Source organism: Panthera tigris, chromosome B3 (assembly GCF_018350195.1).
Source record: "Panthera tigris isolate Pti1 chromosome B3, P.tigris_Pti1_mat1.1, whole genome shotgun sequence".
In the NCBI taxonomy this organism is placed as follows: Eukaryota; Metazoa; Chordata; class Mammalia; order Carnivora; family Felidae; genus Panthera; species Panthera tigris.
In genome coordinates this window covers 87739418-87759428 of record NC_056665.1, presented here as the reverse complement: position 1 = coordinate 87759428, position 20011 = coordinate 87739418, and the positions used below count along the sequence as shown (strand labels likewise).

At 37.8% G+C, this 20011-nt stretch overlaps 1 protein-coding gene across 1 annotated transcript; it reads left to right on the top strand.

Moving 5' to 3' along the window:
- The first annotated feature begins 2046 nt into the window (after positions 1-2046).
- LOC102962675 (transcription factor BTF3-like) lies at positions 2047-19791 on the top strand. The gene is given in 3 exon segments (XM_042989237.1): positions 2047-2142; positions 19190-19369; positions 19372-19791. Coding segments are annotated over 3 exon segments (696 nt in total).
- Positions 19792-20011: the final 220 nt, after the last annotated feature.

Genomic DNA, 20011 nt, shown 5'->3' with positions numbered 1-20011 from the left:
AAAATTAAAAATAGAACTACCTTACAACACAGCAACTGCACTACTAGGTATTTATCCAAAGGATACAAAAATGCTGATTTGAAGGGGCACATACACCCCAATGTTTATAGCAACACTATCAACAATAGCCAAATTGTGGAAAGAGCCCAAATGTCCATTGACTGACAAATGGATAAAAGAAGATGTATGTATATCACAATGGAGGAGCACTTTGGTGGCTCAGTCAGTTAAGCAATTGACTTTATCTCGGTTCATGTTCTCGCTGTTTGTGAGTTTGAGCCCCAGGTTGGGCTCCCTGCTGTCGGCACAGAACTTGCTTCAGATCCTCTGTCTCCTCTCTCTGCCCCTCCCCCACTGGTTCCCTCCCTCTCTCCCTCTCAAAAATAAACACACTTTAAAAAAATAAATATATATGGAAATGCAAGCTGGCGCAGCCACTCTGGAAAACAGTACAGAGGTTCCTCAGAAAACTAAAAATAGAATTACCCTATGACCCAGCAATTGCACTACTAGGCATTTATCTAAGGGATACAGGTGTGCTGTTTTGAAGGGACACATGCACCCCCATGTTTATAGCAGCGCTGTCAACAATGGCCAAAATATGGAAAGAGCCCAAATGTCTATCGATGGATGAATGGATAAAGAAGATGTGGTATATATACACAATGGAGTATTACTCGGCAATCAAAAAGAATGAAATCTTGTCATTTGCAACTATGTGGATGGAACTGGAGGGTATTATGCTAAGTAAAATTAGCCAGAGAAAGACAAAAATCATATGACTTCACTCACATGAGGACTTTAAGAGACAAAACAGATGAACATAAGGGAAGGGAAACAAAAATAATATAAAAACAGGGAGGGGAGACAAAACAGAAGAGACTCATAAATATGAAGAGCAAACTGAGGGTTCCTGGAGGGGTTGTGAGAGGTGGGATGGGCTAAATGGGTAAGGGGCATTAAGGAATCTACTCCTGAAATCGTTGTTGCACTATATGCTAACTAATTTGGATGTAAATTTTAAAAATTTTTTTTAAAAATTAAAAAAATAAATATCATAAATTGCAATATATATACATACATATATATATAAACACATACACAATGGGATACTACTCAGCAATCAAAAAGAATGAGATCTTGCCATTTGCAACAATGTGGATGGAAATGGAGTGTATTATGTAAAGTGAAATAAGTCAGAGAAAGATAAATATCATATGATTTCATTCATATGTGGAATTTAAGAAACAAAACAGATGAACATACAGGAAGGGAAGGAAAAATAAGTTGCAAACAGAGAAGGAGGCAAACCATATGAGACTCTTAACTAATAGAGAACAAACTGAGGGTTGCTGCAGGGGTGTTGGGTGGGGGGATGGGCAAATGGGTGATAGTCATTAAGGCAGGCACTTGTTGGGATGAGGACTGGGTGTTGTATGTAAGTGATGAATCACTAAATTCTACTCCTGAAACCATTACTACACTATTAACTTTCTTTGATTTAAATAAAATTAAAATAAATAAAAAATTTTTAAAAATTTAAATTAAAAAATAAAATATAATACTGCTGCTGAGGAAGATTTCATGGTAACAGTCAGAAATACTGATTTGGAAGAACTATGGCATTCTTCAGAGACGATACAGGAGATAAGAGTACTTACTGTATAAAGCTAAAGAATGAATCATCAAAGCCACACATGTTCAGTATCTTAGAGCTAATATCACAGAGCAACCCTTTCCATGACAATACAAAGACAAAATCATGAATGCTGTGCTTCTGCTTGGTGATGTTATTTCTGATACTATATAATCAGAAATACTATGTTTCTGAATCTATATAATCTGATACTATACTATCTTGTCTCTTAGTACATCAGATTTCCTAAAATGGGAACATATTTTCTTTACCCAGCTGCCTGTTACTCTATAAATACGTAAGATAGAGAAACTTGATTAGAAGTTACATGGGATAAGCTGAACTAATTAAGCTGGGATAGTTTTTACTAGGGAGAGGGTACTAGAACAAAGCCTTTGAAAACAGTTACCATGGTAGATAGATGTGCAGTGAGAGGCCCAAGAATGATTAAGATTCAGACTGGTGTGGAAGACATAGAGATGGCCCTTCCATATTCTCTCTTTAAGGTAAGACCTTCTGCTCACCTGCAGGGAGTACAGGTAGCAGGTAGGCTCTGGCAGACAGTGACTTCAAGGTCTGTCTCAGCTGCAGAGAGCCACCTTACCCAAGATCACCCCTTCCTGCATGATCTGGTGAATCTAGTGGATAAATGACAAGAGAGTACAAAGGTGCGAGGCATTTCAGCCCAATTGAGACACTCAGACAGGCAAGCTTTGTAGAGCTGCACTGTAGTTTGACTTCACCTTTTGCCTAATCCTGCTTTCTCCCCCTTCCTTTCATTAGTGGTGATCCCTTGAACCCCTAACTCTTTTCAGCATCTACTTCTAGAGAACACAACCTCAGACACTAGTGATCCAAAGACACAAAAGTGGGAGGTGGCAGAACATGCACATTTGGGGCCACGATATGTGCTTGTCACTCCATGGCTCCTTTTACCTTTGTTGCTTTTGTGTTGCTGAAGGCCATGTTTTAATTCTGCCCGCTTTTTCTAATTCTGCCGGTATTGGAGTTCTAACAGGAGATAGACGGGTGTTCCATTTTGAGAGATGACACTACTCTATCATTGAGGAAATTTTCATGAAGGGCTGTTTGCAACAGTGTGGACACTGTTCAGGGTTCAGGGAAACCAACGAGGCATGTAACATCCCCAGCATGAAGGAACAGTGACCACCATCTGGAGAGAACTATGGGAGAGGGCTGCCGAACAGGAACTCGAAGACATCAGTAAAGGAACTCAGTCAGGAAAACTTCACTCTTTTACTTTTCTGAACTCCCAGGGGTAACTTTCATTGACCAAATCCAGCCAGATGCCAGAGAATAAGGGAACCCTTTGAAGTAGCACTAAAGACCTGTGTTCCAGGGACACAGAACACAGTGGCAGAGTGAAGAGTGGATTAGGAGGAGCAATGAGAGAATATCCTGCCCACTGTCATTATTCCTTTACTATGTGGTTTTTTTTTTAATAGTATGCAACATCCTCGACATCTTCAACATACGTGTGAGATATTTGCTGATCAGGGGGCTGAATTGATTAGTCTCATCTATGTGTTGGAAAGGAATTTAATTTTGTTGAGCACCAACTTTGTACTAGTGAGCTTAATATTTCAAATATAAAAAAATTTCAAATATAAATCTTATCCTTCAGGGTAAACATTATTTATTGAATGCCCATAAAGTGTCAGACACTCTTCTAGGGACTGGAGATATAGGAGTGAACAGGACAAAGTCCTTGCTTTCATGGACCTCGCATGCTAATGAAGGAAGGCAGAAAAGAACAAGCAAACAAATAAATGAACAAGATAAGTGCAGGTAGTGATAAGTTACTGTGGAGAAAAGTGTCTACTTAGATAAAGTTGTCAGGGAGGGCATCTTTAGAGAGTGACATTTGACTTAAGATAGGGGAATAGGAAGACAGAACATTTTGTGCAGACAGAAGAATTAAGGAGGAGATCATACTTCATTGTCTGAAGCTTGATTACCAATGATTTAAAGAAAAAAAATGAAGGAATCATATCGGATGCATTCCAGTATGTAAGAGACAAAGCTTTAAGGTGGAAAATCGGGGCTCCTGGGTGACTCAGTTAAGCATCTGATTCTTGGTTTCGGCTCAGGTCATGATCTCACAGTTCATGAGTTCAAGCCCTGTGTCAGGCTCTGACCTGACAGTGCAGAACCAACTTGGATTCTCTCTCTCTCTGACCCTCCCACTCTCTCGCTCTCAAAAAAACATCATAATAATAATAATAATAATAATAATAATAATAATAACAAACTTTTTTTAAAAAGTCAGAAATACCTTGGTATGTACAATCAAGAAACAGAAAGGCAAGTGGAAGTGGTAGATGAAGTAGGAGACATAGAGGTCCAATCATGCAGGGACTTTTGGCTGTGGAAGTAATGTAAGTTTTACTCTAAGTGCAATGGGAAGCCATAGGAAGTTTTAAGGAAGGAAATCACATTATTTGTATTTTTATCATATAACTTCATGTTTTTGTTTTGCTAACTTCTACTTATTCTTCAAGTACCTTAGATTAAATCTTTTAACAAATACATGACTCAATAACTTTTTATTGAAAGAATGAAAGAATACATGCATGAATGAATAAATGAATTGATTTCAAGAGCAAGATTCTTTATGCTTCATGACTAAATGAAATGCTATCTTCAGTTGTGCTGCTCAACTGCTGTCTCTCATTTCTTTAAAAAAAATTTTTTTTTCAACTTTTTTTTTTTTTTTAATTTATTTTTGGGACAGAGAGAGACAGAGCATGAACGGGGGAGGGGCAGAGAGAGAGGGAGACACAGAATCGGAAACAGGCTCCAGGCTCCGAGCCATCAGCCCAGAGCCTGACGCGGGGCTCGAACTGACAGACCGCGAGATCGTGACCTGGCTGAAGTCGGACGCTTAACCGACTGCGCCACCCAGGCGCCCCTGCTGTCTCTCATTTCAAACAGAAAGTCAGATAATCCTTTTGATTGAATTTTCTTTTAAAAATATGACAAAAAAATAAAATAAAATAAAATAAAATAAAATAAAATAAAATAAAATAAAATAAAATAAAATAAATATTACAAAAAGAATTAGGTCCATATGTATCTTTGTCATGGTTTTATATTAGTAGCAGCAGTAAGAGTGTAAATATCCAGCAAACAAAGTTTTAGAAAGCCTTTGGATTCCCAAATACTGTAGGGAATGCTTAACAGGCTGCTATATGAATAGGTTAATGAGCAAAATTAATTCCTATTAATTTCCAATCGTCAATAGCTTAGTGTCTTTTAAGAACCAATATGGGTCAATTTTATATACTCTTATGCCATCTCTTCCAAAATCATCCTCCTTCACTCTGCTGCTATCCTGTCCGCATTTATGCAACATTTCCTTCTTGCCTCTTTTGGTGTCCACCTCCCTAAGTACCTCATCCCCCAGGTGTCTTTTTTTCTTTTTTTTTAAGACTTTACTTTTAGGGGCTCCTGAGTGGCCCAGTCGGTTAAGCATCAGACTTCGGCTCAGGTCATGATCTCACGAGAGGGGCTCCCTCCCTCTCTGCCCCTCCCCTGCTTGCATGCACACATATACACTCTCTCAAAAACAAAAATAAAAGATAAACACAAAGCAAGGGAGAAGGAAAAGTCAAGGATGACTCTGTTTCCTAGTTGGACAACTGAGAGAGAACATGGTGGTGCCATTTACTGAGACAGGAGCACAGGAGAGGAGCAGGTTTGGAAGAGAGACAGAGGAAGATCATGAATTTGGTTCAGGACGTGTTAAGTAAATGAAAGTAAAGCAATGCAAATTATTTCCAGAAAAAAAATTAAAATTTGATGGTTTTAAAAAAGTACTCATAAGCTTGTTTTCAAAATCCTTATTAATTTTGAAACAATTTTGGAACTTCAGAAAAGTTGCTAATACAGAGTTCCTGTATACCCTTCACCCAGCTTCCCCCAAGTCAACACCTTATATAATCTTATATATAAGTCTAGTACAATGTTCAAACATAATAAATTAACATTAGTACAATATATTAACTAAACTACAGACTTTACTATAATTTCCCTAGTTTTCTAACTAATGTCCTCCTTCTGTTCAAAGATCAAATCCAAGACACTATATTGTATTTAGTTGTCCTATCCCCTCAATCTTCTATGACAACGTTCTGTGACAGTCTCTTATTCTTTCCTTGCTTTTCATACATTGACACTTTTTAATGTCCCTCAATTTGCATTTATCTGCTGCTTTCTCATGATTACACTAAAGTTGTAGAGTTTGTGGGAAGAATATCAGAGTGGTGTACCCTCCTCATCACAGCCTATCAGAGGGGTATACATGGTATCAATATGTCTGTTACTGGTTATATTAACCTTGATTACTTAAGTTCTGCCAGGTGTCTCCAACGTAAAGTAACTATTTTTCCTCTTCCATATTCTGTTCATTTGAAGGGAGTTACTAAGTCCAGCCTACTTTCAAGAGAGGAGAAGCTAACTCCACCTCTTGGAGGGAGGAACATCAAAGCACTCAACAGTAAGTTGTCCAACAGTAAGAAAACTGGCCCATGGTCTGTAATATATTTACTTATCATTCAACCCTATCATACATGTAAAATTGTTTCAAAATTGATAACCCATACCCTGTGGTAAACAAGTTTATAAGAATTAGATGTTTAGGTATAAGTCTTTTTATCTTTAGTCTTACAGTAACTAATCAAAACACTTTTTACAGTTATTTAAGTCAGCTCCTTTCTTTCCCATCCCCGTTAGTGTGGTTGTGTCATACAGTTATAATTCAATTAGATTTATTTGCCATAGCCTACATTCCATCTTGGGTCTCCCTGCCATTCAAGTTGATTTTTTTTAATTTGCATACAGTAAAATTAACTCTTTATAGCATACAATTCTATGGGTTTTGATAAATGCATAGTCATGTATCCACTACTACTGTACCATACAGAACAGTTCAAAGTCATTTTATTTATTTTATTTTTTTAATGTTTATTTTTTATTTTTGAGAGAAAGTGCCAGCAGGGGAGGTACAGAGAGAGAAAGGGACAGAGGGTCCATAGTGGGCTCCTCATTGACAGCAGAGAGCCCAATGTGGAGCTCCATCACAAACCACGAGATTGTGACCTGAGCCTAAGTCAGACACTCAACCAACTGAGCTACCCAGGCATGCTTCAAAGTCACTTTATTATTATTATTTAAAAAAAATTTTTATTTTATTTTTTTAATTTACATCCAAGTTAGTTAGCATCTAGTGCAACAATGATTTCAGGAGTAGATTCCTTAGTGCCCCTTACCCATTTAGCCCATCCCCCCTCCCACAACCCTCCAGTAACCCTCTGTTTGTTCTCCATATTTAAAAGTTTCTTATGTTTTTGTCCCCCTCCCTGTTTTTATATTATTTTTGCTTCCCTTCCGTTATGTTCATCTGTTCTGTGTCTTAAAGTACTATATGAGTGAAGTCATATGATATTTGTCTTCCTCTGACTGACTAATTTCACTTAGCATACTACCCTCTAGTTCTATCCACATAGTTGCAAATGGCAAGATTTCATTCTTTTTGGTTGCCGAGTAATACTCCATTGTACATATATACCACATCTTCTTAATCCATTCATCCATCAATGGACATTTGGGCTTTTTCCATACTTTGGCTATTGTTGATAGTGCTGCTATAAGCATCGGGGTGCATGTGCCTCTTAGAAACAGCACACCTGTATCCCTTGGATAAATACCTACTAGTGCAATTGCTGGGTTGTAGCAATTTTTATTTTTTAATTCTTTGAGGAACCTCCATACTGTTTTCCAGAGTGGCTGCACCAGTTTGCATTCCCACCAACAATGCAAAAGAGATCCTCTTTCTCTGCATCCTTGCCAACATCTGTTGTTGTCTGAGTTGTTAATGTTAGCCATTCTAACAGCTGTGAGGTGGTATCTCATTGTGGTTTTGATTTGTATTTCCTGGATGATGAGTGACGTTGAGCATTTTTTCATGTCAGTTGGCTATCTGGATGTCTTCTTTGGAGAAGTGTCTTTTCATGTTTTTTGCCCATTTCTTCATTGGATTATTTATTTTTTGGGTGTTGAGTTTGATAAATTCATTATAGATTTTGGATACTAACTATCTGATATGCCATTTGCAAATATCTTTTCCCATTCTGTTGGTTGCCTTTTAGTTTTGCTGATTGTTTCCTTTGCTGTGCAGAAGCTTTTCATTTTGATGACCCCTCAAAGTCATTTTAAAGTTAACATTTAATCCAAAAACTTATTTTATCTGAATTATGTGGAGAATTCTTAATTTTGCCAATTCTCTTCCTGAGGTTTATTAATTCCTTAGCAAAATAGAAAGATACTTAAAATATAAGATTACTGAAAGCAAAATAAATATATCTTTTGATCATTTCAAGATAAAATTCCAATAAAGGTTACCTTTGAACCTTTCTACCAGTTCAAAGTTTAAGGTGCTTAAACAAATAAATGTATCTTTTGTGACTTTTTTTCATTAGTCAAAGATTAAATAAATCACACAAATGTGACACCGAGCATGTAAAAAGAAATGCAAAATAAAAATCAATTATAAGACTCACTGAATGTAATTAAAATACATTTGGAAATATAATAACTGGTTTTTAAAATGTTATTTCTTACATAAATAATATCCATGACCCATTCTGATACCAATACACTGCCAAGCAATTTTGTCTGCTTTTATATAACAGTCCTCCAAATAACCTCCTAATGACGTGGTGGCAGAAGGTGGCAGTGAGGAAGGAAGAGAGAAGTAACTGGAAGGTTAGAAAGGGAAAAAAAGCAGAAACCTTAGTCTCTGCGGCCTTAAATGAGGGCTGAATGAGGTGAGATGGGTGCAGCCTGGCTCCAGGCTGTGAATCCTGGCCTCTCCTCCACAGGCAGCCTCACAGAGCAGAAGGGATTAGAGATAGAATGGATCCAACAGTTCAAGCACACACATTTTTTTCTTCTCCTAAGCCTGTATTTACAGGATAACACTCAATGATTCACCACAAAAAACCTCCTATTTAGTTTAAAAAAGAACAAAAGTAGGGGCACCTGGGTGGCTCAGTTAGTTGGGCGTCTGACTCCAGCTCAGATTATGATCTCGTGGTTTGTGGGTTCGAGCCCTGGGCAGGGCTCTGCAGCCTGGAGCCTGCTTTGGATTCTGTGTCTCCCTCTCTCTCTCTACACCTCCCCCGCTTTCTCTCTCTCTCTCTCAAAAATGAATAAACATTAAAAAAATAAAAAAAGAGCAAAAGTATACAATCTGACTAACCTCAGGAATAAGCACTGGTATCGTTCTAATTCAGCCAACTGTATTAACAATGTACTGTTAATGATAAAGACAATAAGAATTCATTTGAGAAGGTATTTTCCAAGGCTTTGTCCATCAACCCGAATTAATCCACTAAATCTACTCTAATTGTACTGCTAAATATACCCAGGCTTTAGCCTCAGGAGTAACTGTGACTTGAGTTCACCATAGCTTCATAGAAGGCAATCATATAACAAAGGCCTCAAACATTTTGTATTACTATCATGGTAGGAGTTTATTTTAAATTTCTCCAAGACATAATATTTTTAAACACTATTTATCATTTATGATGTATATGAGTCTACACTTTTCATTACAACAAGATTTCACACAACAATCTTAAGTGTATGTTTTTTGGCACCAAAAAATAATTTACTTGACATCAAATCAATAAGATCCAGGGCATTTACTAACTTAAAAAGTTTTTGTGGGGGGGGCACCTAGGTGACTCAGTGGGTTAAGCATCCAACTTTGGCTCAGGTCATTATCTCACAGACAGTGAGTTCAAGACCCGCATCGGACTCTGTGCTGACAGCTCAGATCCTGGAGCCTGCTTCAGATTCTGTGTCTCCCTCTCTTTCTGTCCCTCCCATGCTCGTGCTCTGTCTCTCTCTCTCAAAAAATAAACATTAAAAAAAAGTTATTTTTGTGGGGCAAGGTTGCTAGTTGAGATCCTAGAAAACGTGGCCTGATGTCATCCTGGCCAGTGACTCTGAAGAGCTGACAATTTATGGATTTTTTTCCTGGGTCATGTGGGATTTTTTTCTCTTTATTTATCTCCCACAATGTAATGAAAGAAATCTTGGGAATTTATCTTCACAAGCCACACTATTTTGGAAGTTTCTGGAATTATCTGAAAATTGTTTTTATTATGGTTTGTGTAGGAATGACAAATTCCCTTTCCAGTTACAATTTTTTAAAGCATGTTAATCATGTCCTTGCTCATTTCAATAGTGCAGATCTTACCACCCAAGGAAACTCCAAACAAGGTCTCTACTATTGGATTAACTTTACTGCTCTCAATTTTTTTTCCCATAAGTTACCCCTCTGGACTAAGCTAATGCTTAGTCGTCCAACTGAAGGGACATCTGATAGCAACTCTTAGTTAACCTCATAAACAGTGAGAATAAGTGAGTAATTAGTATTTGGATTTGGAACATATTATGAGGTCCTGGGAAATAATTGCCAATACTTTTCAAATAGCATGTTTCTTAAACTTGCAGTAAAATGAATTTCTATTTCTCAGCACATATGTAAATTGATGGCAAAAGGAATGATCTTGAAGGCAAGAGAGATTTGGTTGGGATTTCAAGTTTCCTACAGATAACTACAGAAGCAAAAATTCACATTACAATCATTGCATACTATGACTAAACTTGACTCTGTCATAACTTCTAATATGTTTTCAAGATCTCATACCTATGCCATCTTAAACATCTCATTCCCAAAGCCCTCAGTGCAGAAAATTTGCATCTTTCAGCATTAAAATTCCTTGTGATTAGGCCTCCTGAACTGTTAAGCATGTGCATTATTAGAAACAACACTACAGGAGCCCATGACATTGTCACTAGTATAGCTATGAGGTGTATGAGTCTGTGACTCACCTGGACAGGACAAAGTACAGAGATATCCCTCTAAACTCTTGGGAAAGTAATGACTCTACAAATGTCTTCTGTGTATCATTCTTCGTGGTGCTTTTTCTTCCTCTTATCCTCACCCTATTTCCTCCTTCAAAAAAGTACAATTTTGGCTTTGTGAAGTGCGGCTAGTCTTGACATCAGTCTAGGATTCTGAACCGAATGTCATTTCCCACTATAGTTGTATGATAAAAATATAAAAACAGGGTTTCTGTGTGTTTATAAGGAATTTTTATTATTTTTTAAATTGATTTCTTAAAGTTTATTTTGAGAGAGAGAGAGAGAGCACATGCAAGTGGGGGAGGGGTAGAGAGAAAGAGAGAGAGAATCCCAAGTAGTCTCTGCACTGTCGCACAGAGCTTGATCTTACCAATCACAAGTTCATGGCCTGAGTTGAAACCAAGAGTCGAACGCTTAACCTACTGGGCCACCCAGGTGCCCCTATGAAGGATTTTTTAAAAGAATAGCCTCACTGGCTTGTTACAAGTATAAATACTATATAAACTCTATCAGTTTCAGTAATAAAGTAGGTTCTGATATATAATTAATATTCCTATTAACTACAAAAGAAATATGTGAGGGGTGCCTGAGTGACTTAGTCGGTAAAGCATCCAACTTCTGCTCAGGTCATGATCTCATGATTGGTGAGTTTGAGCCCCACATGGGGCTCTCTGCTGTCAGCACAGAGCTTACTTTGGATCTTCTATCCCACTCACACTCTGCCTCTCCCCTGCTCATGCCCTCTCTCTCTCTCTCTCAAAAATAAACATTACAAAAAAAAGAAATATGTAAAACAATGATTAAATAAATAAAAAGTACAGAGGAGTTTTGCCATTATTCTTTGAGCTTCCAAAATATCTAGAAATACTTTAACAATGTAGCTACCTGGAAAAATGTAGGAACATGGTTTGAAATAATAAAAATGTAGTTGAAGAAGTACTTTTTATTTTGGAAAATACTAAGACCTGATATCATGAATAGAAACAAGAGAAATGCCATCTTTACTATCTTTGTTTAAAATCTACAAGTACCCAGTTTCCAGTAGGTCACCAAACTATAACTTTATAGAATTATAACAAAATTTATCATGGTCTTCTAATATAACTTTATGAATTTTCATATATGCCCCCAAGGATACATGGAATATTTCCACATTTTTTAATTAGTTATATTTCCAGAGCTGTCTACCTGCTGGATGATGGGCATGGGTACTTTGAATACTATGGGTAGTTGGAAATAAACTTACCCCTGTGATTTCCAGAATTAAACAACTCTTAAAAAGTCATTATTAAACAGATCTGTATTATTAAGGGTAAGCTAAGATATGCTATGGCAACAAATAAACCACAAAAATCTTTGACTTAAAAAAGCAATGGCTGGGGCACCTGGGTGGCTCAGTCGGTTGAGTGTCTGACTTCAGATCAGGTCATGATTTCTCAGTCTCTGAGTTCGAGCCCTGCGTCGGGCTCTGTGCTGACAGCTCAGAGCCTGGAGCCTGCTTCTGATTCTGGATCTCCCTCTCTCTCTGCCCCTCTCCCGCTCACACTCTGTCTCTCTTTCTCAAAAATAAACAAACATTAAAAAAAAAAAAAAAAGCAATGGCTTCTTTCTTACAAAGTCAGTCATCGAACTTCACTTGGTGGCTTTCTTCCACATGGTATCTCAGGGATCCAGGATCCTTCCATTTTGTGATTTTGCCATCTTGAACATGTAGCCTCTGAAGTTAATATAGAAGGAATAGAGAATGTGTGAATGATAATGGATGGATTTTTTTAAAGCTCCTTTTGATGCTTTTTTTTAATGTTCATTTATTTTTGAGAGAGAGAAAAAGAGGGAGAGAACAAGTAGGGGAGGGGCAGACAGAGAGGGGACAGAGGATCCAAAGCAGGCTCTGTGCTGACAGCAGAGTATTATCTCCTCTGCCTACTACCACTGGATAGAACCTAATCACGTGGCTACAAACTAACTCCAAGGAAGGCTAAGAAATGTATACCCACAAAGAAGAAATACTTGGTGTCTAGATAGTGTCTAGCTAGGTTTCCATCACAAAAAAACCCTATAGTATGTTCTGTGCAAAAATTTATTGTTAGTCCTGAGCTAGACCTATAGAAAGATGTGTAACATTTATCTTGGCTTCTGTAATTTCAGCAATAGCATGACTTCTTTAAATGAACACTAAACTGTGATTTTGTTCAAATTGTTAAGTACTGAACAACTGTGAGTATGAGGTCATGTTCCCTGACAATATGTAGAACATGTAGAACTCTTCTATCTTGCCTATTAATGCTGAATCATATGCTTTAACTCAGCAGAATGGAGATGAGACTGATACTGTTTTATGAAAGCTGAGGAGTTCAAGAGGTCTAATGACTAAATAGAAAGTTATCTCCCAGACCTACCTTGAAGGTAACCCAAAGGAGGGCTTGAGGACAGTCCAAGAATTCTCAAAAATTAATTTTGCAATTCTCCAACACACAGAATGATCCAGCCATAATGTTCTAAATCAGCACTGTCCTATAGAAATAAACAGTGAGCCATATATGTAATGTTCTAATACCCACATTAAAGATAAAAAGAATCAGGTGAAATTTGAGTATATTTTATTTAAGCTAATATAATCACAGTGTCATTATTTAATTATATAACTATTAATTTCCTATTCGTTGCTGTAACAAATTACAAGACAATGGCTTAAAACAAACACATTTGGGGCACCTGGGTGGCTCAGTTGGTTGAGCCTCCGACTTCGGCTTCGGTCTTGATCTCATGGTTTGTGAGTTCGAGCACCACATCAGTCTCCTGCTATCAGTGTGGAGCCCTCTTCAGATCCTCTGTCCCCTTCTCTCTCTCTGCCTCTCTCTCTCTCTCTCAAAAAAAATAAACATTTTAAAAAATAATTTAAAATAAATAAAACACATTTAGTTATTTAATTATTCACTAATTCACCTATTTTTCTGTAGGTCAAAAGTCCAATGAAACCCTCACTTGGCAAAAATCAAGGTGTTGGCAGGGCTCTGTTCTCTCCTGGAAGTTCAACAGGAGAATCTGTTTCCTTGTGTTTTCCACCTTCTTGGAGGCCCCTTCCTCTATCTTCAAAGCCCATTAACATTGCATCCCTCTGTGTCTTTTTTCTGTAGTCACATCTTCCTTTCCATTTTTAAGAACTCTTGTGTTGGACTGTCAATCTAACTCTATAATTTGGGAATTCTTTTTATCAAACTGTTCATAAGCAAAATAAACATAATCTTACTATCCCAACTGCTCATAAGCAAAATAAACATAATCTTACTATCCCATGCCCGACTTCTGCTCAGGTCATGATCTCATGGTTCGTGAGTTCCAGCCCTGCCGTGAGTTTGAGCCCCGAGTTGGGCTCTGTGCTGACAGCTCAGGGCCTGGAGCCTACTTCCGATTCTGTGTCTCCCTCTCTCTCTGCTCCTCCCCTGCTCACACTCTGTCTCTCTCTCAAAAATAAATAAAGATTAAAAAAAAATTTTTTTAAACAACCCACAAATCTCAGTGACTTAATACAATAAAAATTTGGTTTTTTTTTTCACACTACTGTCTGATGTGAGCTGTCCTTGATGTAGCTAACATAGCTATACCATCTGAAATATGAGGCATCCAAGGTCACTATGGAAGAAGAGAGATGGAGAATCACATCCAATGCTATTAAAGACCAGAACTGCAAGTAGTTTATATTACTTCTGTCTACACTCTGTTGGCCAAAATGAAGTACATGGCTCCACTTAACCGCAAGTGAGAGGAGAGGAGGTAAGTTTCATCTTTCTGTCTGCCCAGGAATAATGATTACACAGCATCACCTCTGACTTAGAGGTAGAGCTTTTCACACTCCAGAGTTCCCCAACTAGGACATGGACCTCTGGGGGACATTCTTACAAATGTCAGGTTCATGAAGTTTTCTTTACCATTCTCAAGGGAGCAATTTTTTACTATCTTGGAACCTCCACTCTCATTTGACTATTTTTTTTTTAATTTTTAACGTTTATTTAGTTTTGAGAGACAGAGCTTGAGTGGGGGAGGAGCAGAGAGATAGAGGGAGACACAGAATCTGAAGCAGGCTCTAGGCTCTGAGCTGTCAGCACAGAGCCCGACACGGGGCTCAAACCCATGAAACCCAAGATTATGATCTAAGCCAAAGTCAGAAGTCCAACCGACTGAGCCACCTCTCATTTGACTATTTTTTAATGTGTACTAATTTTTAATTTTTATTTTCAACTGAGAAGATTAGAAGTTAAAATTCAAATCTGCAGAAGTGAAGGGATATCAAACAGAGTAATTAATCGTCATTAGTCAGGGTTTTCCTGAGAAATAGAACAATAGTATGGATGGCTATATGTAAAGAGATTATAAGGAATTGGCTGAAAAGTTCTAGGATGGGCAGTCAGCAAGCCGAAGATCCAAAAGAGCCTATGATGTAGTTCCAATCCAAGTTTGTAGGTTTGAGATTCAGGAGACCCAGTAGTGTTTCAGTCCAAAAACCAGCAAGCTCAGAACTCAAGAGCCAATCATTCAGTTCAAGTCCAAAGGCTGAAAAAAACCCTATGTGCAGTTCATAGCAGTTAGGCAGGAGGGGTTCCCTCTTACTTGTAGGAGGGGCAGCCTTTTTGTTCTATTCAGGCCATTGGATGAGGGCCACTCATATTAGGGAGGGCAATCTGCTCTACTCAGTCCACCAATTCAAATGTTAATCTCACCCAAAATACCCTAACAGGGGTACCTGGGTGGCTCAGTCGGTTAAGCAATGGACTTGATTTTGGCTCATGATCTCAGGTTGTGAGATAGAGCCCCCAAGTTGGGCTCTGCTCTGAGCGAGGAGCCTGCTTGGGACTCTCTCTCTCTCTCTCTCTCTCTCTCTCTCTCTCTCTCTGCCCTGCCCCTGCTCATGTGTGAGTGCACTCTCTCTCTCTCAAAGTAAATAAACTTAAAAAAATAAAAGACACCTTCACAGACACATCAAGAACAATGTTTAACCAAAAATCTGGGCACTCGTGGCCCAGTCAAGTTGATACATAATATTAACCATCACATAATCCAAACAGCAGAGGATGAACTTGAGTGCTTATTTAATATCCAGATTTTTATTACTATGCAAATGAAAATCAGCATTCTAGTGTTTCTTGTGGTCCAGAAACCCCATAAAAAACAAAAAAAACCCCAACTTTGATACATGTAAGTAAAAAACTTATGATAAAGCCATCATTGGTACAGTGTCACTTAAAACAAAATTTTCAGAGGGGTGCCTGGGTGGCTCAGTCAGTTAAGCATCTGACTCTTGGTTTTTACTCAGGTCATGATCTCATGGTTCAAGGGATCCAGCCCCATATCGGGCTCTGTGCTAGCAGCACAGAGCCTGCTTGGGATTCTCTCTCTCCCTCTCTGCCCCTCACCGGCTTGCACCCTTTCTCTCTTTCTCTCAAAATAAATAAATAAACTTAAAAAAATAAAAAAGAATGAGTTGTCTCAGAAACCTCCAAAAGTGCCCCTTAGCATCCCCGCTTTCTATCATGACAAGCTCATCTTGTACATTTCCTGCCCTAGATCTAGGGTCAGCCATTTCTTCAAGGAGCCCTGCTTCTTTTTGTTGGAAAATAGCATTCAGAGACTACAGCACTGGGATGCCTCACCACTTTTGGACTGTCATTATTTCTATGCCCACTCTGTAGACAAAGCTAGGAAACATGTGAATTTTTGAAAGAACACTAAATTATGAATTCATATAGTTATTTCCAAATCAAATGAAATTAGAGTTTTCCCTTAAATTCTTTGATTTTATATTTTTATTTATATTTTATATTTTTGTATCTTTTATTACACAGAAAATATTTAATGAAATTAACATAATTACTTGTTTATGCATTATATATATACATATATACATATATATACACATACACACACACACACACACACACACATATATATATATATATATAGTGCACAAAGTAGTTTCAAAGTGACAATACTAATATTACCACTAACAATAGAACTACCAATTACAACTGACTATTTTATTTACTTAAGATATATCCTGCCAGGAAGGTACATCAAATGATTGAGTTTTAAAGTCATTTCAAATATTTTTTTCTGTGTGGTTATACCATCAATGATATACTCCAAAGTTCACTTGTATCTATTTGTTTCACATTTTTAGGGATTTTCTTTTCCTTTTGATTCAAGTTTATTTATCTATTTTTTTAATTTACATCCAAGTTAGTTACTATCTAGTGCAATAATGATTTCAGGAGTAGATTCCTTAATGCCCCTTACCCATTTAGCCCATCCCCCCTCCCACAACCCCCCCAGCAACCCTCTGTTTGTTCTCCATATTTAAGAGTCTCTTATGTTTTGTCCCCCCTCCCTGTTTTTATATTATTTTTGCTTCCCTTCCCTTATGTTCATCTGTTCTGTGTCTTAAAGTCCTCATATGAGTGAAGTCATATGATATTTGTCTTTCTCTGACTAATTTTGCTTAGCATACTACCCTCTAGTTCCATCCACGTAGTTGCAATGGCAAGATTTCATCCTTTTTGTTGCCAAGTAATACTCCATTGTATATATATATATACCATATCTTCTTTATCCATTCATTCATCGATGGACATTGGGTTCTTTCCATACTTTAGCTATTGTTGATCGTGCTGCTATAAGCATTGGGGTGCATGTGCCCCTTAGAAACAGCACACCTGTATCCCTTGGATAAATACCTACTAGTGCAATTGCTGGGTCATGGGTAGTTCTATTTTTAGAGGAACCTCCATACTGTTTTCCAGAGTGGCTGCACCAGCTTGCATTCCCACCAACAATGCAAAAGAGATCCTCTTTCTCTGCATCCTCGCCAACATCTGTTGTTGCCTGAGTTGTTCATGTTAGCCATTCTGACAGGTGTGAGGTGGTATCTCATTGTGGTTTTGATTTGTATTTCCTGGATGATGAGTGATGAGCATTTTTTCATGTGTTGGTTGGCCATCTGGATGTCTTCTTTGGAGAAGTGTCTATTCATGTCTTCTGCCCATGTCTTCACTGGATTGTTTTTTTTTGGGGGGTGTTGAGTTTGATAAGTTCTTTATAAATTTTGGATACTAACCCTTTATCTGATGTGTCATTTGCAAATATCTTCTCCCATTCCATCGGTTGCCTTGTACTTTTGCTGATTGTTTCCTTCGCTGTGCAGAAGCTTTTTATTTTGATGAGGTCCCAATAGTTCATTTTTGCTTTTGTTTCCCTTGCCTTTGGAGATGTGTTGAGTAAGAAGTTGCTGCAGCTGAGGTCAAATCTTCCAGATTGTCCATTTTATTGGCATATAATTCCTCACAATATTCTCTTACTATTGTTTGTATTTCTGCTGTGTTGGTTGTGATCTCTCCTCTTTCATTCTTGATTTTATTTATTTGGGTCCTTTCCTTTTTCTTTTTGATCAAACTGGCTAGGGGTTTATCAATTTTTTAATTCCTTCAAAGAACCAGCTACTGGTTTCATTGATCTGTTCTGTTTTTTGGTGTCAATAGCATTGATTTCTGCTCTAATCTTTATTATTTCCTGTCTTCTGCTGGTTTGGGGTTTTATTTGCTGTTCTTTTTCCAGCTCTGTAAGGTGTAAGGTTAGGTTGTTGATTCAAGTTTTTTATATGAACCATTCACATGGTTCCAAAGTCAAAACTATAAAACAGAATGTAGTAAGCGAAGTCTTTTCAACCCTTTTTGTCCCTCAATTTCACAAAAAAAAGGGCTTTTTTTAAGGGTACAGAATTGGACCAAATTGTTAAGAAAGCCTGATACCAGAGGGAGGTTCAACAGAGCATTGTTGGTAATAGCCATAGGGGAAAAAATTAGCTATTAATGAATTAAGACTTACCATTCAAATCAGTTAAACATGTTATAGGTCCAACCTATAACAAAAAGAAATTTTCTTGTGGTGCCTGGCCGGCTCAGTCAGAAGAACATGCGACCCTTGATTTCAGGGTCATGAATTTGACCCCCACATTGTGTAGAGATTAAATAAATTTTAAAAAAAGAAATTTTCGCCTTTCTGGTGAAGTGCCTTACTTGGTTTCTTTAACTATGATTCAATCAGTCACTGGATAGAGGGAAATAGTCACAGAAGTCTTCACTATAAACAAGAGGAAAACAAAGCAGCTTCCTGCAGACTGGAAAAATATCTCCAAATTTTCTATTTACAAACAACTAACTGAATATATGATGCAGGGAAAAATTCCTATTCAAAATAGCAAATGACACATGCACACAAACCCTAGGCCTACACTTAATAAAAATATACAGAACCTGTAGGAAGAAAACTAAAATTTTACTAACATATATGATAGAATAAATGGAGAGAAACACTAGTTTGTTTAGTCAGAGTCAATATTCTAAAGATATTGATTATTCCTAAGTTATAAATTCAATACAATCAACGTCAAAATTAGTTTTTTGGAAACTTGAAAAGTGATTCTAAAGTTTTCATTAAAATACGTATTATCTTGGAACATTTGGAAAAGTATAATTGGGGGCATCCCTACCTGTGTGCCCCTAATCCCAGCTGGTCTGCCTGCAACCCCTTGAGTGACAACCCTAGCTCCCTGCACAACCCCACTTCCACCCCGACAAGAAGAAAGGAACTATCGTGAGCCAGGAGAAACTTGCCACACTGCAGGCACAAGTACGCACGGGTGGAAAAGGAACTGCTTGCAGAAAGAAGGTGGTTCACAGAATAGCTACAGCAGAAGAGAAAAAATCTTTAGTTCTCCTGAAAGAATATTAGGAGTCAACAATATCTCTCACACTGAAGAGGTGACTATATTTACAAATCAAGGAACAGTGAGGCATTATCACAACTCTAAAGTTCAGGTGTCTCTGGCAGCCAGTACTTTCACCATTACAGGCCATGCTGAGGCAAAACTGCTGACAGAAAGCCTACCCAGCATCTTAACCCAGCTTGGTACAGACAGTGGGACTAGTGTAAGGAGACTGGCAGAAGTTCTGTCTAAACTCTCTGGGGATGGAAAAGCATCACTTGCTACTGAAGAGACTGATAATGAAGTTCCAGATCTTGTGGATAATTTTCATGCATTTCCAAGAATGCAACAATGTGATTGGAAGTTGGCTTCTGAAGAAGACAGAACTCAAAGAAGTTACTGGGAGATGCTACTTTACCGTAGCATCTGCTACTATTTATAACTGCTTTTAAAAATTTTGTTCATGAACCTGATAAAATCTAGATCTGATAGTTTTAAGCCCAAGTCCCCTAGCCACTAGCAGCTCTTTTCAGTTTTTTGCTTGTCACAATTCATTCTTCACAGCTAATTAAGCTGAAGAAGCCTGGGAATAAATTTTGAAACAGAGGTTAATGAAGTTCTTTGCCTAGTTAAAAAAACAACACATAATTGGGGGAGAATTT